The sequence below is a fragment of the Neophocaena asiaeorientalis genome, unplaced genomic scaffold (assembly GCF_003031525.2).
Source record: "Neophocaena asiaeorientalis asiaeorientalis breed wild unplaced genomic scaffold, Neophocaena_asiaeorientalis_V1.1 scaffold62, whole genome shotgun sequence".
Classification (NCBI taxonomy): Eukaryota; Metazoa; Chordata; class Mammalia; order Artiodactyla; family Phocoenidae; genus Neophocaena; species Neophocaena asiaeorientalis.
The window spans coordinates 5,535,700-5,561,571 of NW_020175191.1; the positions used below are offsets into that span (position 1 = coordinate 5,535,700).

General features: G+C 40.7%; 1 protein-coding gene across 4 annotated transcripts in view; it reads left to right on the top strand.

Moving 5' to 3' along the window:
- MAN1A2 (mannosidase alpha class 1A member 2) overlaps positions 1-13,877 on the top strand; it is a 168,752-nt gene extending 154,875 nt beyond the window's left edge. For 2 of the 4 annotated variants that reach the window (XM_024764825.1, XM_024764828.1), the window contains one exon: positions 2,699-8,626. In XM_024764825.1, coding sequence (XP_024620593.1) covers positions 2,699-2,831 — 133 coding nt within the window. In that variant the 3' untranslated portion in view covers positions 2,832-8,626. Of the gene's footprint in view, positions 1-2,698; positions 8,627-13,749 lie in introns of those variants that run through there. The other 2 variants (XM_024764826.1, XM_024764827.1) reach the window with 2 other exon arrangements.
- The last annotated feature ends 11,995 nt before the right edge of the window (positions 13,878-25,872 follow it).

The window sequence follows — 25,872 nt, forward strand, 5'->3', positions numbered from 1 at the left end:
TGTGAGCCATGGCCGCTGAGGCTGCGCGGCCGTAGCCTGTGCTCCGCAGCGGGAGAGGCCACAGCAGTGAGAGGCCCGTGTACCGCAAAAACAAAACAAAACAAAACACTAAAAAAAAAAAATCCTTATTAGAGGAAAAAACATCTAGTAGTCTGATAGCTAATTTAGATTAGACTTTCCTCAACTTTTGCAGCAAAGATCACACTTCTCCAATTGTTCTATTTTTAAAATCCAAGTTAAAAATCTTAAATTTAAGTCAGTAGTAGTGTACCATGTCCTTGACATGAATTGTTTAGCTATATTACTGTACTTTTAAACATTTGTTATAAATTTTAAATATATCTGTATATCTATAGGCTAGCCTCTGCTCCCTAGGGATTATTTGACTTTCCAAGAAGTAGTTAGTCTTATTCCAAACCCCTACTTAAGGTCCAGAGGTGTCCTAAGGAGAGTAGACATGGAAGTTGTATTAGTTTCCTAGGGCTGCCGTAACAAATTACCACAAACTTGGTGGCATTACAGAAACTCTATTCTCTCACAGCTCTGGAGGCCAGAAGTCTGAAATCATTTTCTTCTGAAGGTGTTCCTTGGGTGATGGGAGCTTAACTTCAGTCTTCGCCTCTGCCTTCACATGACTTTCGTCCCTATATGTCTCTGGGTCCAAATCTCTCTCTCCTTTCTCTTGTAAAGGTAGAAGTCGTTGGATTTAGGGCCCATCCTAAACCCAGGATGATTTCCTCTTGAGATCCTTGACTAATTATATCCCCAAAGACCCTATTTCCAAATAAAGACACATTCTGAGGCTCCAGATGGACATGAATTGGGGGGCGTGGGGGCTGTTCAATCCACTACAGTAATATTAAGATTATTTTTTAAATGATTGTTTAAAAATAATAATACCACTTTCTGTTATCTAAACCTTCCACAATCACTATCTTACTGATTTTTATAACTTGTGTGTTTATGTGAGGTACTTCTATAGCATCCCCAATGGAAAGGAATCATTTTGCAGGAAACTGCATTTTCTCTCTATTCCTTCACTTACTCCTCTCCCAGGTAGTGAGAAGATTAGAATGAGCCTGATACATTTGCCCACATTTAACCAAGAGACATGGAACTGCACAGAACATAGCTCTCCTGGACATATTTGTGCCCAGAACACAAAGAGCTTGTGCTTCTGATCTCCATTCAGTAAGCTGACCCAGCACAGTCTCTTGCTATGTCCATCCAAGTCTTTTTTCAGTTCTACCTTCTCTGCCTGTAACCTGGTGAATAAATCAGTCAAGCAGATCTCAAGGTCTAGGATCAAAGTGAGATTGGAAGCACTGTCAGTCTCCATTCTAGCTTTATCAGTTATAAAGTTGATAAGCAACCCTCCTTTACCCCAGTGCTGTGTTTTTACTCTGTCATCCAGAACTATAACAGTAAGCAGAAAAGATACTAATGTGCCTATTTTTGAAGTAAGTTTAGCTAGAATATTGTAAAGGGATTCTTCACCAAAGCCTAGTAAGGCCCAGCCATTGCCAAGATCAAGAGTTAGAACCCAGATTTCCTGACTCTGTATAGCTGTTTCTTTAAGCTTACTTTGATGACCCCCTAATAGAATTCAGATTAGAATTTGCCCAATTATAGTATATAATATTCTTACCTATAGTGGTAAGAATCATTTTTTAAACTATCATTTTTAATTTCTAAGTTACCACTGTGGCCTGCAGTGTTTATGGAAAGGTGTAAACATGTGCCTTCATATAAACAATGCTATTACCTATTGGACTTCTCTGGTGGCGCAGTGGTTAAGAATTTGCCTGCCAGTGAGGGGGACATGGGTTCGGGCCCTGGCCCGGGGAGATCCCATATGCCACAGAGCAACTGAGCCTGTGCTCTAGAGCCCGCAAGCCACAACTACTGGAGCCCGCATGCCCTAGAGCCCATGCACTGCAACTACTGAGCACGCGTGCTGCAACTACTGAAGCCCGCACACCTAGAGCCCGTGCTCCACAAAAAGAGAAGCCACTGCAATGAGAAGCCCACACACTGCAACAAAGAGAAAGCCCGTGCACAGCAACAAAGACCCAATGCAGCCAAAAAAACCCCGAAAAAACAACGCTATTACCTATTAAGAGAGACTAATTATTAAACCTCCTGTAAATCCATAATGTTTCTGAAACCTTTATTTAAATTTGCAGTACCTGCTCTAAGAACTGCAAAAACTAATGTATTAGGAGTATGTGAAAGTCCTTGCTGTGTCCAAATAATGTGCTTTACTTGTTCCTTCAGTGTTGATTAATAAATATAGATTAATTAATTTCTAATTATACTATGAGGTCTCCAAGCTGCCAAAACATATGATTGATATTATATCTGATTTTTAAAAGAAGGTCTCTAAAAAATTCTGAATTGGTTTGTTTTATGCCATTTTACAGTTTGTTGTTTTATGTGTTTCAGGCAGGTATATGGGATTTGCTTTTTAACTGCCTTATTTCAGAGGTCTAGTTGTTCATCTTACTGGATTTTCTTATGCACTCTCCTGGAATATTTTGTGTTTCTAATCATTTGAATGGATGAGGTTCATTTTCTGGTGTGTTTTTCATCAAACCTGCTCAAAATAGGTCATGGGTGTCCTCTGCCATTATAACTGAGATCACTTGATCTTCTTGTTGAATTCTAATTGAAACTCATTTTCCCCTTTTATTTTCAGATACTTGTATCTTCTGTTCTCCAGTGATGACCTTTTACCTTTAGACCACTGGGTATTTAATACAGAGGCTCACCCTCTGCCTGTGTTACATTTAGCCAACACCACACTTTCAAGAAACCCTGCTGTTCGATGAAAGCAGCTCCAGAAAGACCATTCTCACCTGTGTTTTGTTTACATGGACCACTACAGAAATTAGTCTGGAGAGGGGCCTTTTGAAAACCTGGACCTCTTAAGTCAACATGGCAGGGTGAAACGTGACTATTCCCTGCAAGACTTTTCAACTTGTAGATGTTTCAACTTTGAAATGATTCCATTTTATACCTGACCAAAACATATTCTGGTGTGTGTAGGACAGAGACCTGATGTGCTTTGATTCTTAACAAGATGGTCACGTGAGAAATTATGCCTGTTACTGCTTATTGCTTTTAGAGTCCTGGAATCTGGAGGCTAGATTTCCTGAGAATAAGCCAAGAATGTGGAGCACCTTGCAGGAGTTGGAGATGGCCTTTGGAACCAATTATATATTTGTTTCCTCCCAGAGTGGAGCAGCTCTCAAGTCAAAATATTTACACATTGGTTATCCCTTTTTTCTCCATTTTTAATAACGGAATGAATTAAAATAAATAAGAACAAAAGAATGGTGTAACTGCATCAGCAGCAAGAAGACTCAAAAAGGAAAGAGAATACCTATCCCTGTCCGAATTTTCAAGTTTCGTATTAGATGACCAGACTGGCAACCATTTCAAATCTCAGTCTATGTATTCCATTGAAATTCCTTGGTTAAATTTGTTTTCTCTGGAGGCATGATCTCACAAAGAATACTCTTCAAGTCTTTGTCTCCATATAGAATCATTGAAACTGCTATTTATCATAACCACTACTTAGGAGCCTGGGTTTGGGATTTTGTGCATGTTGTTCAGTCTAGTGTTGGTAGCATGACAAAAAGTGGGGGAAATGCTGCAGTTTGTTGCCTTGAAACCTGTCCTAAGAGAAAGCCTTGGTTTCGTTGGTAGGAGATTATTTTTTCCAAAGCAGCAAATCTACCAAGTAAATTTTATCTACTTTAACCTCATTATAAACTTAGTAGAATCCCTCGATTTACAACTCTTTTTATGTGGCTTGGCAAAATTCACTGTACTGTCATGCAGCTCTGAATTTACCTTGATGAGGCAACTTACTTTTACAATTTACTAAGTCAAAAACAAAATATAGTGAAACTTCCTTAACTATTTTTGGGACAGGGGATCCTTTATTATCCCATTAGATGAGGGAGCTTTTCACAAATATTTTCTGTAAAAAATAAATTCAACTTTTTTTCCTCCAAGGGTATTTACAGAAATTCAAATAATTAATCAGAATAGCTTCAAAATAATTTTTAGTGATTAAATGTGGTATAATTAATTATATTACGCTAAACATGGGATATATCTAAGGGGCTTTCTCTTACCATCAATAGATTTTTGCAATGATATTTCTTTTCAAAGAAATTATGATTTCTCTATATTGGGAGGGGAATAACTTACATTTTATCAAGAACTGTAAGATAAATATCGGACTTAATAAATTTTCTGTCCCTTGACTTTATGTCGCAGTGCAAGACACTTTTTCTTCCTTACCTTTAATACAGACAGCTTCCATTGACAGTAATAGTTGGGAGCAGTAGTAGTAGTCTAGCATTTACTCTGAATTTGAAGATTTCATGGAACAGTGTGCAGGAAGCCCACCTTAGAGTTCTGAAGGCTTATTTTCTTATTTTGTTTACCCTTTTATTAGCATGTGGTAGATTTAAATTGGAAAAAGATTTAATAAATTAATTAAATATGTTTTAAGGGTGATCATCTTATATCACACATAGTCAAGCAGTCCTCACAGTTCAGCAAATGATCCATAAATGATAACCACCTCAAGATTTTCAGTATACATAGAAAGTAAGGATGTAGAGCCAGTTGCATTATTTAAATCTTTAGGAGAGTTAAATTTTAGTACATATTTTGAGACTATAATACCTTTTACTAGTTGAAAAATTAAAATTTTTAAATGAAAAGTGTAGATGACTAACTTTAGAAGAGAAAGGGGAAAGTATTTGGTTCTCAAAACATGTTAGCTTTCCTCCTGAAAATAGCAGAAGCCCACTTGTGGGTCACTAAAAAGAATGAAAAACTTGACTTGGCAAAAGACCCAGAACAGCTGTAGAGATGGCAGTGAACCCTCCCTTGCTTTGTTTAGAAGAATGCTGAGTAAAGGGGCCTTCTTGGTTCCCCAAGAACTTCTCAAGGAACGAAAAGACAGAAGCCCCACCCCAATTGCTCTGTTTGTGTTTCTCGGATGACTGGAGCTCGGGAGAAGGCAGAGAAGTGTACAGGCATGGCCAGTTCTGGTACAAGCAAAAAGCTTGAGGGGGACAAAGGAAGAGTCTTCTTCATCATCTCCTCACCTTCCTTGTGAGAAGACTAGCGCTTATGAGTGTGCTTCCTTTTTTTGTTGTTTTTTCTTCTCTGAATACCAAAGGCAATTAAATTTAAGTCAGCTACATATGACTTGCCAGTGTCATGTTTTATTTTTGTTACAGATTAAAAAAATTATTTTCTCCAAGAGCCATCCTTATTCCATAGTATCCCATATTCTGCTAGTTTCCAAGAACATACTTTACTTTGTTCTGTCCTTTACAGTCCTTTGCATTTTGTAGACCTTATTACTCAGGTTAAATACTCATTACATTTATAAGACCTTCTGCAGAGAGCCCAGAAATGCTCCTTTCCAGGTGCCTCCTCAAAAGCAGACACATTACTCCGTGCCTTTGGCACAGATGTGCAGAGTAGATAGATCATTTGGTATATAAGGAAAAAGAATAGAGATGCTGAACACCCTCTCTACCTTCTATATTTATTTTTCTTTTAGAATTTTAAGATCATACTTTTTGGTTCAAACCAGTATAAAGTTGTTAAAACCAAGAGAATGTTGTCCCAATCAAAAAGAAGTCTTGGTGCAGAAAAGTAAGTACCCAGTCACAGGGTTCTTACTTTCTCGTGGGTTGCACAGATGTGCTCTTTTATGTCTCTCTGACACCAACTTATTCTTGTCTTTGAGCAGATGTTTATATGTAAAAGCAAAACCTGGATATTGAAGGAATATATTCCTTCTGTGGAATATTGACCCTGATTCTCTATGATGTCCTCTAGGACAACCCAGGGCTTCACTTGGTAGATTTTAACCAAGCAGTTTAAAATTTGATCATTAACTTCTCATTTCCATTCTCCATTGCCAAAGTCTTTGTCAAAACTACAGATTTGTTGCTAAAAGGTTGTGCTCGCCATTCTCATCATGGAGTTTCTCCTTAGGCCTGGATTTCTTTGAATGAATGAGTGAGTGAATGAGAGGGTGAGTGAATAAACACAGGGTACCTAATATGTGCCAAGCGTTGTGCTAGCTACTTTCAAGTATTAGAACTTTTTGTGATTCCAGTGGCATTTTCTGTATAAGAGTTGTTCATATCATTTTAAGTGTTTTCCAGTATGATTCATGTTACAAAATCCTTAATTTTGTATTTCATTTAAATTAAATAAGGAAAGAAATGGTTTATAATATATTTTAAACAATGTATTACTATATAATACTAACAGCTATAATTGTAGTTAATAACTAAAGCCTCTTGGAAAATGTCAAAGAAATACTTGATTTCTGATGCAACTTTAACTAAAATATCTACTTTAGAAATAAAAACATTCTTATTTTGCTATTATCACTTTAATTACATAATTAAAAGTTAATGTTTTATAGAAATGCTGATTATTTTATATTCAAAAATTTTGTCACGTAATTCATGGGTAAAATTTGCAGTTGTGAATTGTTCATGCTCTGCTATGGTTCCTAGTAATGGTCCCATGCTGTTAAATATAAAGAAAAATATACTGAAATATTTCTGAGTTGCTAATAACAGTTCCTAGTAATGGCATCTTGAGTTCTTATTTTTCTTTAGGTTTCCTTACCCTCAAATTGGCTAGTTCATATCTTATCCACTCTTTACGTAGATACATACATAAACACAGTTGTACACAGAGATTTTTAATACTGTCTCTGTCTGCTAATTAACAAACACGGTTGTTAACGTGTTTTTGGCTGCACAAATTCTAAGCAGAATATTTGAGGAACCAAACATGATCTGGAGATATTTTAATGCACTTACTTGGTTCAGGAACATTGGTGAAGATGATTTTTTGTTCCTTCAGATCACACTCTTTGTGATCTATAATGGATCAGCAAGCTTCCTCCAGAGGGCTAGATGATAAATATTTTAGGCTTTGTGAGCCATGCACTCTCTATCTTTACTACTCAGTTCTGCTGTTGAACTGTGAAAACAAGTATAGACAATATATAAAGGAAGGGGTGTGGCTGTGTTCCAATAAAACTTTATTTACAAAAACATGGAGGGCTAGATTTGGCCCCTGGATCATAGTTGTTAACCCTTGATCCCAATTTAAATTTGTATAAGACCCTATAATCTTTGACCTGCATCTTTTATCTGTGTTTTGAGTACATAATTCATTTTTAGAGCAAAAAAAAGATGTGTGTATGTATGATTGTATGTATTTGTGTAACCTAAAGCTATATATTTTGTTGTCTTGAAAACAGCTATACTCTACTGGAGTCTGTTCAGGTTTCAATATGGTACAACTATCTTGAAAGAGGCATTTTTTTGTTCATGGGGTATGCTGTCAGTCCTTATCCTTGCCTTGTCATTTAATGCCACAATTTCAGAGTCTCTGTGTGAAAGGAAGGGTCTCTGTGGTGTCAAAATAGTATATTTGCTCCAAGTTCTGCCTGCCCATTGACCTTTGGACCAACGACTCTGGATTGCTGGAGCTGCAAAAATTCCTCCACTTGAATACTCGTAGAGTCCTATGACAAGAATATGATAGAATTTCTGACCTTTGTGCTAAAGAAACCAATCTCTTGGAAAAATTTTAAGCAACAGGAGAAATGGGTTATGTGCCTCAGTTGCCATTTGGCAACCACTATTTTTTAGAGTGCAGAAAGGTACTGCCCTTATTACCTCTACAACAGCCTAAATCTGAGGAGTGCAGAGAAAAGATGTATCCAAAAGAAGAGTTCCCCTTCCTCTTCTTGCACTTGCCTCAAATTCTTTTCAAGTCAATAGCATTATTTCAGAATGTCAGTGTGCATCATGTTTAAATTAAAGCATCCTCAACCTTAGCCTTTTAACTGTTTAACAACTAATCCATTTTAAACTTTGAGCACAGCAGAACTCATGAAATCACACACCACCATATTGCTAGTATGTATGTATGTACATTGCAATGCACCAGTCATCCTGAGAACAGCTTCTTCACGAAGAAGTTTATCAAATATTTCACCGTATTTGGAAATTCTAGAGGAGGGGAAGCCTGTACTCAGAGTGATAGGGGAGCACATGTTATAAATGAGCTACCTTTCTAGGTCCAGCATACTATACAGATGGCTTCGGCTCGGTGTGAACGTTAAGTGTGAGTACACAAACACACCCACATACATACATGTTAATGTGCAGAGGATTTTAAACAATTTGGATGCTACAGAATTCTGCAAATTGCATACCAGAAAACTCCATGGAGATAAGCTCAGCTCTTCTTGGGAAAAGTTATTTTTTAGAAAATTTAGAAATTAGTTTTTGTTTGGATTAACTGAATAAAGCATCCCCAATTTTAATACTGGATTTGGAAGTTGAAATGCCGTTCCTCAGTCTTACTGGTCTCAAATTCAGTGGTATAATTTTTCCCTAAACTAATAAGAGGGGCAAGTATAACCTCCTAAATCGGTACCCACTGGCCGCTCCTGAACTGATTTCCAGTTATGTCCTCCATATGTAATTTTTATAAATTAAAGGTAATATTGTATATTAAAGATTAAATAAAGATGTTCTTTAAGTGAAAAGTCTGTTTAGCTTTCATTTGTACCCAGACAATACAGTTCAATCTTCCTATTTTCAGAACAACTTTGGCATTTACAGTAACTGGTAATCTTCAGTCTCCCACGTTCGGAGAGTATTTCTTTTGGTTCAGCTAATCTTCACATTTCCTTGATGTTATAGAAGGATGAAGAGATTACTTAAAGGGTAATTTTCATGCCATCTAATTTTAAGAAAACAAACTATAGGCCTGTGCGACAATCTTATAGTATGACTGTGCCTGTTATCTCCAAGACCTAGTCTAATCCAACCTCTGAGACCATCAAGCTTAAAAATTGCCTTGGGACTTCCCTGGTAGCACAGTGGATAGGACTCCGTACTCCCAATGCAGGGGACCCAGTTTCGATCCCTGGTCAGGGAACTAGATCCCACGTGCATGCCGCAATTAAGAGTTCACATAGAGAGATGGGAACATATGTGTATGTATAACTGATTCACTTTGTTATAAAGCAGAAACTAACACGCCACTGTAAAGCAATTATGCTCCAATAAAGATGTAAAAAAAAAAAAGTTCACATGCTGCAACTAAGGAGCCTGAGTGCCGCAAATAAGACCCGGCGCAACCAAATAAATAATAGGTAAATAAATATTTTTTAAAAATTGCCTTAATCACTGGATCTCATTCTGTCACATTAAAATCTGACCTGACCCTAAGAATTCTTAAGTGATTCTTGAGCAAAAATAGGCCTAAGGGGCTTTAGGAATAGGATCAGCTAAACTATAGATAGTGGCTTAATCTATTGATACTGTAAAGCACAGTATATTTAAAACTCTGTACCCATGGAGCGTCAAATGAGGTCGTAGTAAAGCCCAAAATAACAACCAATTTACATCATTGAGGTCTACTTCCTGGCACAGTAGATTTTAACTTGATCAAAATTTTAAACTAGGAAATTTAAATTATAGATGTATCAAAATTAATTATGGACTTATCTTTTCAGAAGCAACTAAAACAGGACCAGATAAAAGAGTAAGATCTCTGAGTGACTATAATGTGATAAAATCTGGGCCTCTGTCTGCCAGTTATCTGAAATTTTCGTCATTATTTATTGGGTTACAGAACACTGTCAACATGCAAATAGCAATCATGTTAAGAGTATGGGTTCATAGAAACAGTAGATTGGTGATTGCCAGGGGCTGGTGAGTGGGGAAGATGGGGAGATGTTGGTCAAAGGGTACAAACTTCCACTTGTAAGATAAACAAGTTCTAGGGATGCAATGTGCAGCATGATGGCTATAGTTAACACTATCGTATACTAGAAAGTTGCTAAGAAAGTAGGTATTAAATGTTCTCACCATACACACTCCAAAAAATGTATGTGAGGTGATGAATGTGTTAACTAAGCCTATTGTAATCACTGTACAATACATACGTATATCAGATCATATACACCTTCAATTTACATCATGTTATGACAATTGTATCTCAGTCAGGCTGTAAAAAAAAAAAAAAAAAGATTGTGGGTTCAGATGGTGAGAGACTGTACCTTGTTAGTAGACCTAACAAATTTCTTCAATTTCTTTTTGTGATAAAATATAACTTAAAATTTGCTATTTTAACCATATTTGTGTACAACCCAGGGGCATTAATAATTACATTAACAATGTTGTGCAACCATCACCACTATTTCCAAAACTTTTTCATCACTGCAAACAATCTCTGTAACCATTAAGCAATAATTCTCCATTCTCTCCTTCCCTCAAGAAAATTTCAATTTCTTAACCCGAAGAAAATCTTAATTTTTTGTCTGTAAAAGGAAGATAATACCGATTTTTTAGGAGAACTAAATAAGAAAAAAATCCATGTACCTGGACTGAAATAAGCTCACAAACAGCAAAGAGTTGCTGTTTTTAAATTATTTTCATTAGCAGCAGATTGGAGTAAAAATTCCAAAAGAAATAGAAAAGAATTAATAAAGAGGGGAAAGGCAATAAAGAACCAAGAAAACTATAGTTCTACCTCCTGTTTTATACGTAAGGAAATTGAAACAAAAGGGCATAAAGTGAAGGCATTAGATGATCTCTAAAGTGGTTTTGCAATTTCATCAGATTTCATGAAGTGTCTCATGCAGTTTTGTTATTTAAAAATTTTTTTTTAATTATTTTTTAGAAGATGTTGGGGGTAGGAGTTTATTAATTTATTTATTTTTGCTGTGTTGGGTCTTCGTTTCTGTGCGAGAGCTTTCTCTAGTTGTGGCAAGCGGGGGCAACTCTTCATCGTGGTGCGCGGGCCTCTCACTATCGCGGCCTTCTCTTGTGGAGCACAGGCTCCAGATGCGCAGGCTCAGTAGTTGCGGCTCACGGGCCTAGTTGCTCCGCGGCATGTGGGATCCTCCCAGACCAGGGCACGAACCCATGTCCCCTGCATTAGCAGGCAGATTCTCAACCACTGCGCCACAAGGGAAGCCCCAGTTTTGTTATTGTTATTAGTGACATACAAATATATTAATATATATGAACTAATCAGTTTAAAAACTGTACAGTAGAAGTTACTTTTTGTTAAAACACATACACAACACCAACAAATAAATACACTGAAAGTTAACAGCAATTATCTTTCTTTGGCAAGGATATAAGAGAATTACTTTTTGCCATTTCCTTTTTAAAATTAACTTTATTGAGGTATGATTTACATAAAATAAAACTTTCCCATTGTAAGTGGGAATATCGGTGATGTTTAGTAAGCTTATAGAGCTACACAACCCTCCCACAATCCACAAAGATCCTGCATGCCCATTGGCAGGTGGTTTCTGTTCCTGTCCCAGCCCTTGGCAACCACTAATCTGCCTTTTGTCTTACAGATTTGCCTTTTCTGGACATTTCATACAAATGGCATCCTATGTATACCGTCTTTTGCATCTGGCTTCTTTAACCTAACATAGGGTTTTCAAGCTGTATCTGTGCCGTAGCAAGTATCAAGAGTATATTCCTTTTTATTGCTGAAAATATTTCATTTCTATGGATATAACATTTTGTTTATCCATTCATCAATTAATAGACATTTTGGTTTCCACTTTTTGGCTATTGTGAGCAATGCTGTCATGAACCTTTCATACAAGTCTTTGTGTTGACATATGTTTTCATTTATCTTGTGTATGTACCTACCTAGGGGTTGGAAATGCTGGATAATATGGCAAAGTCATGTGTAACTTTTAAAGAAATTTCCATACTGTCTTTCAAAATGACTGATTTTACATACGCACCAGCAATGTACAAGGGTGAGAGTACCAGCTTCTCCACATCCCCACCAACATTTGTTACTGTCTTTTCTATAGCCATTCTAGTGGGTGTGAAGTTGTATCCGAATACGGCTTTCATCTGCATTTCCCTAATGACTGATGATGTTGAGTCTATGCTATTAGCTGTGCATATGTCTTTGGTAAAATGTCTATTCAAATATTTTGCCCATTTAAAAAAAAAGTGGACTGTCTTACTGAGTTGTAAGAGTTCTTTATATATTCTGTATTTATTTTCTCTAAGATTGTGGGTTTGTCGTCTTACAATTTTTTTTTTTTTTTTTTTTTTTGTGGTACGCGGGCCTCTCACTGTTGTGGCCTCTCCCATTGCGGAGCACAGGCTCCGGACGCGCAGGCTCAGCGGCCACGGCTCACGGGCCCAGCCGCTCCGCGGCATGTGGGATCTTCCCGGACCGGGGCACGAACCCGTGTCCTCTGCATCGGCAGGCGGACTCTCAACCACTGCGCCACCAGGGAAGCCCTTACAATATTTTTTAATGCTCTGTTTTGAATGCAAAATACTCTGATTTTGATAAAGTAATTTAACAATATTTTCTTTTATGGATTTTCCTTTCTTTGCCTAATCCAGAGTCACAAAGACTTTAGACCTATGTTTTCTTCTAAAAGTTTTATAGTTTTAGCTCTTACATTTAGGTGTATGATTCATTTTGAATTAATTTCCCATGTATGATAAATGTCTAAAGTCATTTTTGCATGTAGGTATCTAATTATCCCAGTACTATTGATATTTATTGAAAAGGCTGTCCTTTCCCTATCAAATTGCTTTGGCACATTTGCAAAATATCAATTGATCATAAATGTAAGGTTTTATTTCTGGATTCTTAATTTTGTTCCTTGATCTATGTCTTTCCTTATGCCAATACCATATTATGTTGATTACTGTTGCTTTAGAGCAGTGGTTCTCAATAAAGGGATATTTTTGCCCTGCATCCCCCAATGTCTGAAGACATGTTTGATTGTCGTGACCTGGGGAGGGGGTTAGGAGGGATGGTGCTATTGGCATCTAGTGGGTGGAGGTCATGGACAAGAGACAGTATTTATTAGCTACTTTTTTTTCCCCGGAAAATAGGTCACTCTCCTGTTTCTTTGCATATCTTATATTTTTTTAAATTGAAAACTGGACATTTTAGGTAATATTGTAGCAACTCTGGATTCTGATCTGATCTCCTCCACCCAGGGAGGTGGTGATTGTTGCTACTGCCATTTCTCTGTTTTTTTGTTTAGTGATTTCCCTGGTCCAATTCTATAGATATCACCTTTCCTGGGGTGTATGACCACTGATATCTCTGCTCAGTGTTGTATGTTTTAAATCTTATTTATATTTTTAAATACGTCTTCCTAGGAGTAAGCCCTGCGTCAGCATAGCTTAGTGATCAGCCAGTGATTTGTCAGAAGTTGTGCTCAAATATCTTTAGCCAGTAAGGGCTTCCACCGTTTGCCGGTGGATCTGTGTGTAGGTTGTGGAACACATTCACACTGTGTGCATCTTACAAGTTCATGTAGCTTTTACTTTACATTGGGCCCTCACTAGTGATAACTGCCTGGGTCCAAGGCCTCACATTCAGCCAGGAATGTATACAGATAGCTAGGGCTCTCTCTAGTCTCCCCTGAATATATATTCTGCCTTGCTCTTGCTTGCAGCCTTCCAAACCACCAGGGACATGTGGCAAGGTGCACCATGTTTGTGTCATTCCATGGACCTATCTCCCTGTTAAATTTCTGGCCAGTCTGCCAACTGTTGCTGGTCCCAACCAGAACCAAAACCTCAGGCTAGCTGCATTGATCTTTCCAGTTCTTTTGCCACTGAGATTGCTATTTCTAACAATGCCCAGGAGAATGGAATTTTTCTGCCCTCGCTCCACTCCAGCTTGTCCTGCCTGGGAGAACTGCCATGCTGATGGAGCTGGAAGGACATGGGAGCAGCCCTAGGCTGAAATACTGCGGACACACTGTTCTTACCCAAAGGTCAGTAATTTTTCTTGAATAAATGCTTCTTGATTTGTTGTATGCCTTTGCTCAATTTCTAGAAAGTTTGTCTATGTTATTCCTTTGGGGAAAGAGATTTGCTCCTCACTCTGCCATTTGCCATTCCAGGAATAAGTAGAAGATGGATGGATGGATATTTTTATTGACATTCTTTGTAAATTCCTCTAGAAATTTTAGCTTTAAAGCCTTGCTCTTCCCACCTAAAAGGCCTTTATCCACTTCTATCAAAATTCTACTTATTTTTTTGTGTTCTCACACAATGAAACTTTTACAGAACCTTCCCTGACTTCCCTAACTTCCTTAACTTCGAGGGATTTCTTCCACATTTGTACATCCATTGTTCTTATTCTTAACTTTCTTACGATTTATCACATACTACCTTACATTTAGGTGTGAACATGCCTTTACGTCCCCTACTAGCTTGTCCAACGTTTAAGGACGTAGTATGGTAGTCATCTTTTAACCCACTTAACAACTTATATATCTGTCAAATAAGCACCCATTTCTCAGACCTCAGTACTCTCCACCAGATCAGGCTACCCCATTTAAGGGTCCATTTCTCTTGATTTGGAGTTTTCTTGCAGCAAAAACTTTATCAAAGCCTATACACTAAGAAAAGTCTAAACATTAGAAAAGGGATATGTCATGTATTGTGTCCTTTTTATGCAAATGTGGGAAATACACAGTGCAGCTGGTGCACAGAATATCAGAAAGGCCTAGTGGGAGGAACAGGGATCTTCGATTAGTCAGGAGTCCAAAACTGTAGTCTATTGTCTTCCTCTGAATGATTGTAGGGCCTTAGTCAAGTTATTCAACTTCTCTGGACCTCCATGTATTTTCTATAAAATGAGGAACCTGGACTAGAAAATTTGCATGTGATTCATGAGATAATTAATATGGTTATTATATAGCATACACATTTATTGAACTTTTACCTGCTGTTTCCAGAAGCTCTAGTAAGCTTCAAGTATACAGAAATCAAAATAAAATCTCCATCCCCAAACAGGGATTGGCCTGCTTAATATTGTGACAAATGCTCTAAGAGAGGAATGCACTCCATCTCATAGGGGCCGAGTAGGAGGAGCGTCTCATCAAGCGTAGGGTAGGTTTGGGAGGGGAGAAGATAATCCAGAAAGATTCTTCAAGAACCAGACATTCGAATTGAATTTCACAAGGAAGTAGAGTTTGAAGGTAAGGGAGAAAGGAGCTATTTGATAAGGCAGAGATACCCGAAGAAGGAAGGGATATGAGATCCAAAGCACAGGTAGGAAGACTAGCCTTGAACTTGAGAAAGTACACCCATTTCACTGAGACCCATAAAACAGTCCTCTCATGCAGTCCTTTTCAGGCCCTGAGATCGCATTGTCCATGAGCCAGGGTGGGCCAACAGGGGCACCCACCAAGATCCCAGGAGTGGCTGTTCCTTCTGAAAGTCTAGTTTCAGTCATCCACCAATATCAAGGAGCCCATGAAATACACAAAATGAATGTTATTTAGGGAGAGGTTAAGGGAGTCCCCTGGAAATATCTTTCAAAAATACTCATCAAAACTTTGGAGGGCTTCCCTGGTGGCACAGTGGTTGAGAGTCCGCCTGCCGATGCAGGGGACACGGGTTCGTGCCCCGGTCCGGGAAGATCCCACATGCCGCGGAGCGGCTGGGCCCATGAGCCATGGCCGCTGAGCCTGTGCGTCCGGAGCCTGTGCTCCGCAACGAGAGAGGCCACGACGGTGAGAGGCCTGTGTACCGCAAGAAAAAGACAAAAAAACAAAACAAAACAAACAAACTTTGGATGACTCCAAAACAAATTAGCATGGGCACAGTATTTTGAAACAGTTCAGCAGTAAGTAGCCAGAAATGTATGCCACCACAGGGTGATAATCTCAAAAAAAATATTTTTTTTTAATCTTCAGCTGTTTGAAGCCTGGGAGGCTTGAGATGCAGTGAAACCTCTTGCTTAAGTTTTTCAAAACACCCTGACGTTGATTAACGGACAGATGCCACAGCTCTTGGCTGCTCGGAAAAGCCTGTTACTCAGAAATTGCTGGGACCCACAGCAGCCTCAGCACAGGGTTCCGCCCACCCCTCGGCTCATGCCCCACTGAAACCAAGTCAGTGATGAAACGTTTGCCAAACAGAAGACAAATATTGCCTAAAAAAAGACTTCCATTTCTTTCCTAATATGACCTCCCTTCCTTTAAAGGCTTTGAACTAATAGGTAAGACTTATTAGAAGATGAAACACATCTCATACCAGAAGATAGACCTAGAAAAATTCTAATTCGAACCCTATGAATGATTTTAGCTCACATAGACAATCGATATGTTGTGAAATAGTGTATTTAATGACACTTTATAAGTCAAATTCTAATGCTCGCAGTTATTTATACAACTCTGCTTAAGTCCTTTTGGAATTATTTTTTCTTTAAACATTTATTGAACATCTATGTGTCAAGAATCGTGCAAGGCACTGAAGATACAGAGCCAACTTTGACACTTAACTCGTGGATCTGCTGGGCTAGAAGAAGATAGATTGGCAAGCCAAAAATTATGTTTTGCAGTAAAGGTGTGTACCGAATGCTCCCGGAGTTTAGAAAAGAGAAACTGCTGGTGATGGGGAGGCAGGAGGATGTGACAGCAACACGATTACCGATAACCAGCCCTGATCAAGTCTTGCCCGTCTGTGAAGCAGGGGAAGTGAGTTTCCTAAGCAAAGACTAGGTTTGAGGGCTGGGTTTGTACCTTTTGGAGCAGGCAGAGCTACTTGGTGGTGAAGAAAGAGTGCCGAGGAACCAAACCATCCTCACTCGAGCTTTCAGAGAGGAAGCATTTGACTGAACTTTGGGGAATGAGAAGTTTGTTGGACGTGGTAGGAGTCCAGTTGCAACACACAAGGGAAAGTCATTCTAGGAAAAGGAATCAATATGATCATATTTAAGATGCTGAGGGAAGAAGGGATTACACTTTAGAGCAACCAGTCCTTCCAGGCAGGGCTGCATGACATGTTTGCATGAGCTGGGGGGAGTAGAAGGGGAGGGGACCCAAGACGTGACAGGGGCCCAGTCACCTGAGACCTTGTGTCTGCTGTAGAGAGTTTGGCTTTTACGCTGAGTGAGATAGAAGCCCCTGGAAGACTGAGCGAGGTGCAACGTGATCAGCTCTGTGCCTGTAAAGGGTCCTCTGGCTTCTGTGTGGAGAACAGATTGTTGGGGGACAGTTTAGAGGCTACCGAAATAATCTAGGTGAGGAATGGTGGTGACTCAGACCAGTGGCGAGGATGAGGATCGGGTCTATAATTTGAAGGTAAAGCTGACGTGATCTGTTCGTGGGTGGGGGTGAATGTGAAAGAGAGAGGGGTCAAGGTTGACTGCCAAGTTTCTGACCTGAGCACCCGGCAGGATGGAGTTACCACTTACAGAATGAGAATGATTAATATTTAGGAAGGGTGAAATTAGAAATTTGTTCTTGAACATGTGAATTTTGCAATTCCTATTAGGGCAAAGCTTCAGAAAGCTCGAGGCACAGGCTTGGAGACTGGGTGGGAACCAGGGACTCAGGAAGCCAGGATACAGAAACCCCTGGGCAGGAGGCCACTGTCAGACACAACCTCCATCGTGGGACTATCACAGACCTGTTCTTAGTGGCCCCTTGCTTTGTAGCCTCATGTGAGGTTGGAAGTTTGTGTTTGGTGAACAGTGGAGAAGGGTCCAATTGCCTACTCCGGCTGGCGGGGGCAAGGAGCTTTCTGCCCATCGAGAATCACATAGTAAGGGATTCCCTAAAATTTGGAAGTTCTACATGCTGGCAAGAAACAACAACAGAAAAGACAGATATTCTATAAAGTCAAAAACTAGGGATTCAAATCCCAGGTCTGGTGCATATTCACTTGGTGACCACGAGCCACAAATCCAACATGTCTAAGTCTCAATCTTCTCATCTGAAAAATGGGATAATACATACCTCTCACAGGGTGGTTGGGAGGCTTAAATAGCTTGTCCCACATTGCCCCACTAGGCCAGACCAGCTGAGGCTCAGACCAGCCTTGCTTCCTGAACAGCTGTCCTGCTGGATGGGAGCCCAGGCCAAGGAGTCAGGACTTCACTCACAGACCGACCACCTGGCTCGAGCCTTGCCCAACAACTCCCAGTCTACCACTGCTTTTATAGGTAGAGGGTGGTTGCCGTACATCCTGTGATGACTATAAATCCCTCTGTAATTCAGGCTCTCCTCATTCAGATGAACAATAATGCCCTTGTATCCCAAGCCCCTCTAAAATGTCAGGCACCCTGCTAATCGCACTGCAAACATCACCTTATATAATCCTCCTAACGGCATGAGGTAGGTACTATGATCACTCCCACTTTCAGATGAGGAAACGGAGCCTCAGAGAGGCTAAGTAGCTTCCCCACGGTCATTTGAAATGAGCAGATACTCCTAACCACTAGCCATACCACCTCTGACACGGGCTGATGGAGTCCACCTGCGGGCCCAGCGTTGGCCACTTTAGCTTAAGCATGAAGCCAACCTTCCCTGAGAGCCGGCTGGAAAAGGTAGAGGGATCCTGCGGTTCCCTTCAGAGCTGGGTGGGCCGCTTCTTCCCCATCCTGGCCCAGGGGTGTTGCCAGGCCTGGGTGAGTCTGGCTGGAGCACTGGGCTGCCCACGGGGATCTGCACCTAACATATCTCAGAAGCCTGGACAGCGTCCGCCCTCAGGGTCTCATTGGGGTGCCCGTGTGGCCCTGAGGTTCCTCCCTGCTCGGGCTGTGGCTTACAGGAGCTGTGCTGCCCGGGGTGCAGTCCCTGAAGAGCTCGGGAATGAGGAGAGCATTAGGCACTGCTGGAAGCTTCCAGGCTTGTCAAAGATACTCTCTTGAAGAGGGCACCCGTGTGTGACGCAGTGTGTGCCATTGCCTTCGGGCATTCGGGGCCCAGCACACTTCAGACCAAATACTGGGAAACACAGCCCTGTTTGTGGAGGACAGAGGGAAGCAACTCACACCTGGCTCCAGTGGAGATGGCACGTTACATTTGACCCCTTTCATGAAACAAGAAGCACAAAATGAAACATTCTGAGGGTTGGGTGTTTTTCCACTTGGCAAACGTCTATGATTTATAGGGCAGATGTTACTCGTCGCTCACTCCAGTCCTTTCCTTCTTCCTCCACCCACACTCCCTGTCAGCCCAGCTCAGGCTGAGGGCCTAGATAAGCTGTGCACAGTCAGCTCACAAGGCCTTGCGCCCTTGGTGGAGGAACCAAGGGAGACCGCTTGGAGAGGAGAACCCCCGACTTCACCCAGAGCCTGCCCCTATGCTCCTAGGCCAGCAAAGTTTCTTCAAACGTAAGAACAGGGCTTCCCTGGTGGCCCAGTGGATGCAGGGGACGCGGGTTCGTGCCCCGGTCCGGGAGGATCCCCCGTGCCGCGGAGCGGCTGCGCCCGTGAGCCATGGCCGCTGGGCCTGCGCGTCCGGAGCCTGCGCTCCGCAGCGAGAGAGGCCACAGCAGTGAGAGGCCCGCGTACCGCCAAAAAAAAAAAAAAAAAAAAAAGTAAGAACCGAGAGGCAGGGTCCTCCTTGGCCTCTCCAGGACCCAGGAGATGCCAGAAGGGACCTCAGTTGACATGCTTCCTGGTTTCCCAGCAATATCAGGAGAGCAGAGGATGCAAAGGGCAAAACCACCCTGCACACATTAGCCGCAGACTGAGCTTCCCATAGCTTTCTCCTTCTTGGGCTTGAGAACCACCAGCCTCCTCCTAAAATAAGCTAGAATTTTTTTTTTAATCTAGCTTTAATGGGTCCTAGATACTGTCCTTGAAGATAATTTGCAAATTAGGAAACCAAAAAAAGAAAGAAAATGGGAGAGGGAGGAGGGCTCTTTCAAAAATTCATTCATGCAACTTTTGTTTATTTACAAAGCACATTCAGTAATCATTAGTGCCAAGTTACTGGAGTGTTTACAAAGATTCGTTATATTTAGTCCCTACCCTTAAGGACCTATCACTATATTGTCATTTCAACTTTGTTCTCAGGTTGCTTTGAATCAGGAAAATTGCCCTGGAAAGGGCTTCATTCCAGCTAGGCTTTTTGTCAGTAAAATTTAAATCTGGGTTTTTAGGCAAAAGTGACTCAGCTAACAATTAGGCTAAAGACTGTTTTAATTAGAGTTAGCTGAGTCAATATGGGTTTAATTCAACTGAGCAAGCATTGAGTGAGCATCTGTTATATGGCAGGTACTAGGCTAGGCACCAGGGGTGTGGAGGTGAATAAGATACAGTCCCTGTTCTCAAGAAGGTCACAGTCTAAATATATCCGAACTACAAGGTGAATTACATGCCATAAAAAGGCATGACATGCTGTGGGCAGAGAGAGTAAAACCACGTGGCTGGAAATTCTGAAGAAGTTGGCCTTAGACAGTTAAAACAGCCCTCCTCAATTCTGCACACTCTTCTATCTGTCCTATCCTCTTTTTCTCTTCCCAGCCAAGTCCATTCATTTAATCATTCATCCAGGGATTCACCAAATATTTATGTCCCAGGCACCATTCTAGACCAGGGATTTAGCAATGAGTAACACAGATAAAGGCCTAACAATTTGTGTACACTCCAGTAGGGAAGGGATGGGTAACAGATACTAACAAGTGAATAAATAAATATATCATAATGTCAGTGATGATGAGTGTTGTAAATTAAAACAGGGTGGAGGAGACAAATAGTACAAATGGGAAAGGCATGTGTATTCCATCTCAAATACAGTGTTAGAGAAGGCTTTTCTGAGGTGGGGACTTTTGAGCAAAGACCTGAATGAAGTGGCAGACAAGCCTGGGAGCGCTGGGGAAGGAGTACTCCAGGCGGAGGGAACGGCAGAGGTAGAAACATGTTTGAGTGCCAGGTGGCAGGAGAATAGCAAGGGAATGAGGATGGAGAGGCAAGCAGGGACCAGGTCTGGAAGGGCCAACACCAGGAGTTTGGATCATGTTCTAAGGGTGATGGGAAGCCACTGGAGGATTTGGATAGGCACTCAGATGATCTGATTTGTGTTTTTAAGAGATGCTTATGACTGTGGGGTTGAGAATAAACTGTAAAATGTCAAAAGGGGAAGCCAGGAGGACTTGTGAAGTCTTTTCAATTTGAGAAACAAAAATAGAGTTGACCTTTCTGATATAGGGAAATAGCAAGAGGAGTAATGCCAGGGTGGGGGACTTCCGGGGCTTAAGTTTGGTCGTGGCAAGTGTAAAATGCTGTTAGATAGCTGAGTGGAGATACAGAGCAGGCAGTTGGGATTCTTGTATCTGAACTTCAGGGAGCAGGATAAATAAAAAGAGATCCATGTCTAGACATACTGTAGTGAAATGACAAAACATCCAAGATGGGGAGAAGACCTCGAACGTAGCCAGAAAGAGAAGACAGATCACTTGAAAAGGCCAGTTAGAATGACGCTAGCTTCTCAACAGAACAATAGAAGCCAGAACTTGGACCATGAAGGGTTGAGTGAAAATAGCTGTCAACTTGGATTTGTGTACTACTCGAAAAGTATTGTTCAAGAATAAGGGCAGGGCTTCCCTGGTGGTGCAGTGGTTGAGAGTCCGCCTGCCGATGCAGGGGACACGGGTTCGTGCCCCGGTCCAAGAAGATCCCACATACCGCGGAGCGGCTAGGCCCGTGAGCCATGGCCGCTGAGCCTGCATGCCCGGAGCCTGTGCCCCGCAACGGGAGAGGCCACAGCAGTGAGAGGCCCGCGTACCGCAAAAAAAAAAAAAAAAAAAAGAATAAGGGCAAATTATATATAGGAAACAAAATTGAGAGCGTTTACCACCAGGAGAACTATTCTAAAGAGTAAAATTCAAGGAAGAAAGTGATGTCAACAGGATGGTATGATGTACCAGGCAAAATGGGAAGCAAATAAGTGACAACTATATCAATAAACTCAAAAATGTCTTTGCTGAGTTAAAAAATATTCTAAACAGCACGGTGTGAGTTCAGAGAGGGAGGAAGAGAGGTGAATTCTAGGAGAGGAAGGAAGATGTAGTTCAACCTTAAGACTTTAGGTTAAATATGTATGGTAAACTTTGAAGGTAACCACTGAAAGACCAGAAATAGCACACAAACATTCCAAATGTGTAAAGAGAGAGAAAAAAAGAAACAAAGGAAATAACTTGATGAATTTTTTTATTTTTTTAAATTTATTTATTTAGTTTTTTAATGTGTCGGGTCTTCGTTGCTGTGTGCGGGATTTCCCTGGTTGCGGCGAGCAGGGGCTACTCTTCACTGCGGTGGCTACTCTTCATTGCGGTGGCTACTCTTGCTACAGAGCACGGGCTCTAGAACACAGGCTCAGCAGTTGTGGCACATGGGCCCAGCTGCTCCGTGGCATGTGGGATCCTCCAGGACCAGGGCTCGAACCCGTGTCCCCTGCATTGGCAGGCGGATTCCTAACCACTGCGTCACCAGGGAAGCCCGATGAATTTTTTTAAAAGGCAAAAATGGAGAAAACCAGAAATTGTCAGGTTAAAATAAAACCGTGATAGGCTATTAATGCCAGGCAAGACTAAATGATTAAGGACATGGAAAAGTTAAGTGCCCCCATTGAGGGGCTGAACATGAGAGAGTGACTCATCAGACTTGTGCTTTAGAAAGATGAGACTGCCTGGACCATGGAGTGTGGACTAAGGGACGAGACAGGAAGCAGGAATGACCATCAGGAAGCTTCACCATCATCTAGGCTGGGAATGATGAGGGCCCGAGCTGAGGCTCTGGCAGCGACAGCAGGGATAGGCAGGGTGGTGGGGGGAGATGAAAAAGACATGTCAATTATCCTAAGATAAAGCCCCAAATGGCCATGCCCTTAAAGTCAGAATGACAGCCTCGGGCCTCTGATCTCAAACAGGGACACATAAGCCCTTGTGCCGAAACCAGACCTGAATTCTGGGCTCAACGGCAAGGCCTCCGGAACTGTGAGAAGCTGACCCTTTTTCACTTACAAGTGACATCGTTAGTGCTCTAAGCAGCCTGGGCCTTCCAATCCTGCTGTTGAGGGAGGAGGTTGTCAAATTGTCACATTGAAACCCTGTCTCTGGAATGGTCATTTGAGACTCTGCTCTCTCAGAAACTAGAAAAACACTGGAGGAGAGAGAAACACACACGCACACACAGTATCTTAAAACTACCAGCTCTAATGTTATCGCAGTAAGATTTCCTCCCTCTTGAACAAAGCTTGGATGACATCAAAAACCCTGCTTTCACAAGTCCTTCACACTTCACCATGTGAGGAGGTATTATTTTATTAGGCTGGACGCGTTATTATTTCCCACATTTCCTCTTACTGGTGAGGAGACACCAACCTAGAAATTGATGTGGCTTGCCCAGGATCACTCAATGGTAAGTGGCAAAGCTGAGAATGGAAACCAGCTTGTCTGGTGTGGAACCAACTCTTTCTGCCGTCAGGTGTGAGAGCTTGTTTTGGTGGGAAGAGGGAGCAGTGGAAGGGAAACTGGCCAACTGCAGCCGATATTTCCAGCCAGCCCCACCCACTAGTCTTTCTTCTTTGGTTTGTGTGTTTTTCCAACAAAGAAGGAACATTTTTAGATAAATATAAAACCTGGCATTTAGGTTTTAACAGATTTCTCAGTTCAAGAGGCAGAAGGTAATTCCTGCAGGGCGGGGGTGGGGGTGGGGCACAACATCCAACTAATAGTTCCTGAGAGAGGAAATAGAGGAGAAAAATCATCAAAGAAATAACGATAATTTCTTCAAACTAAAAAACATGAACTTATGCATTGAAAGGATTCTGAGTGCCCATCACAAAAGATGAAAATAGACTACATATATGAAACTGTGACATTTCTGAACACTGTGAACAAAGAAAAATCTGAAGAGCTTCTAAAGAGGGTCAGTTGGATAAAAGTCAGATAAAAACGATCAGAAACAGAATAGGTTTAGATTTCTCAATAGTATCCCCGGAAGCAAGAACATATAGAACATTACTTTCAATATTCTGTGAGAAAATTATTTCCAACCCAGAATTTTATATTTGGTTAAACTATCAAGCAAGAGGCTTAAAATAAAGACATTTCAGACAAGCAAGGTCTTAAAAATTTACCACCTAATAGAAGATGCTTAAGAATAGCAAGCTAAAATTGGTAATTGGCCGAAGCCAAAACTCCCCATTATTGAATGAACTCCTGAGACACATGACTAAGCCAGAAATTTTATTTTTAGAGTTTACTTAGTAATATAATTTTATTATTAAACGTTTTAGAGGTCAAGTTTTAAAGTTTTGCATTATAATGCAGGAACGATATTTTGTCAGCATATCAAGATGCTAGATTACTCCTATGATCATTATATATGTCATACAAACAGATGCTCACTTTCAACTGGGTTTTTTAGAAGAGCAACTATTTTTATTGTCTCCTCGCCAGCACAAGGTACCCCTGATGGTAATGATGCTTCCAACATACTAAGCTTTTCTTTTCTCTGTTGTAACTAAGGTACTGCTTATTTCAAGTCCTACTTGAAAATCTGGTTGCTGATGAAGGTGTCATTTGATTGAAGCAGTCCTGCAAACTGAAGTTTTGTACTGTCGGGATATTTTCATAAGGAAACTTCAGATTTTTGTTCTCACTTAAATTTGTATTTCTTTAAACCTGGGATAATCAACTATGGAAATGAAGTAACATAACTGGGTTTCAGAATCTTGTATAAATTTTCATCTGGGGAATTCCCTGGCAGTCCAGTGGTTACGACTCGATGTTCTTACTGCCAGAGCCCAGGGTTTGATCCCTGGTCAGGGAACTAAGATCACACAAGCTGCGTGACATGGCCAAAAAATAAAAAATAATAATAAAATAAAGGTAAACAAAGATGATGGAGTTTTGAAGTTGTTAAAAATTTTTTTCATCTGGATCTAAGATTTTATTGCATGCACACCAATTTCAGCATCTTTCTAGAGAAGGATGAAAAGAGGATTTCAACAGATATAATTTAAGAAAAGGCTGCCCTCTCAAGGTCCATTATTTTGGTTATTTTCCGGCAGATTCCAGCAAATGAATTATTTCTTTGCAACTAACCTTTGGGTGTTAGCAAATCCCACCAACTTAGTATTATTACCTGACACACAATATTAAGCCATTTTAAAAAGTCAAGTCATTTTTAATATGTAATAGCTGCAGTTCCAACTTGTTTGACCATCTGGTATCAGTAAATGGCAGATCAATTTCAAAGTCACGTAGTTTCTCTTTTACAGAAGAAGAATGATGAAAATGGCCCACTATCTTTTTGCTTCAGCCTGGAACTCTGTTCAAATATACTGTTATAACTCTTAATACACAACTTAAGGATGTACACGACATTTTTTGCTTGTAATTTCTTCACTTTGGTTTTTTCTATTGTCAGTCTAAAGATTGGTTTTCTATTCTGTGAATAAGTCTTCTATCAGTTTCACCATTCTCTTGGTGAGACTGCCCTTTCCTACACCCACTCCCTGGTTTTACTCCTTGGCAAGCATTCATCATTAATCCATTGTGGTGACAATCTCTAAAAAACAAATTCTTCTGCTCGGTTCTGCTTATCTAAATGACTGAAGTACAGGTTACAGAAGTAGCACACTGAGTAACATTATGAAAATTTATACTTCCAGTAATGGTGGGGTGGTTTGTTGCAGATCAACTCTCCCACCAAGGAAAAGTATAAAAGCTAGACAAAATACAAAAATGCATCTCTTTGAAGGCATCAGAGAGCTAGATACAAGGTACCTTGGACTTGAGTGGCCATATTCCTGAGAGAAGAAAGATGCATTGAGATGAAGCCTGTATTCTGCAGTGCTTTTCTTTGGAGACATTTGCGCATTTGCCAATTTAGGAGCAGCACAGAACTGAGAAGCTAGGGAGCTGAACAGAGCTTTCCGTAGTCTAAAAAAGCTGAGGAAAAGAAGGTGTGAGTCCTGGGATTACCAAGAACAGGCCCTGATAAACACCCCAG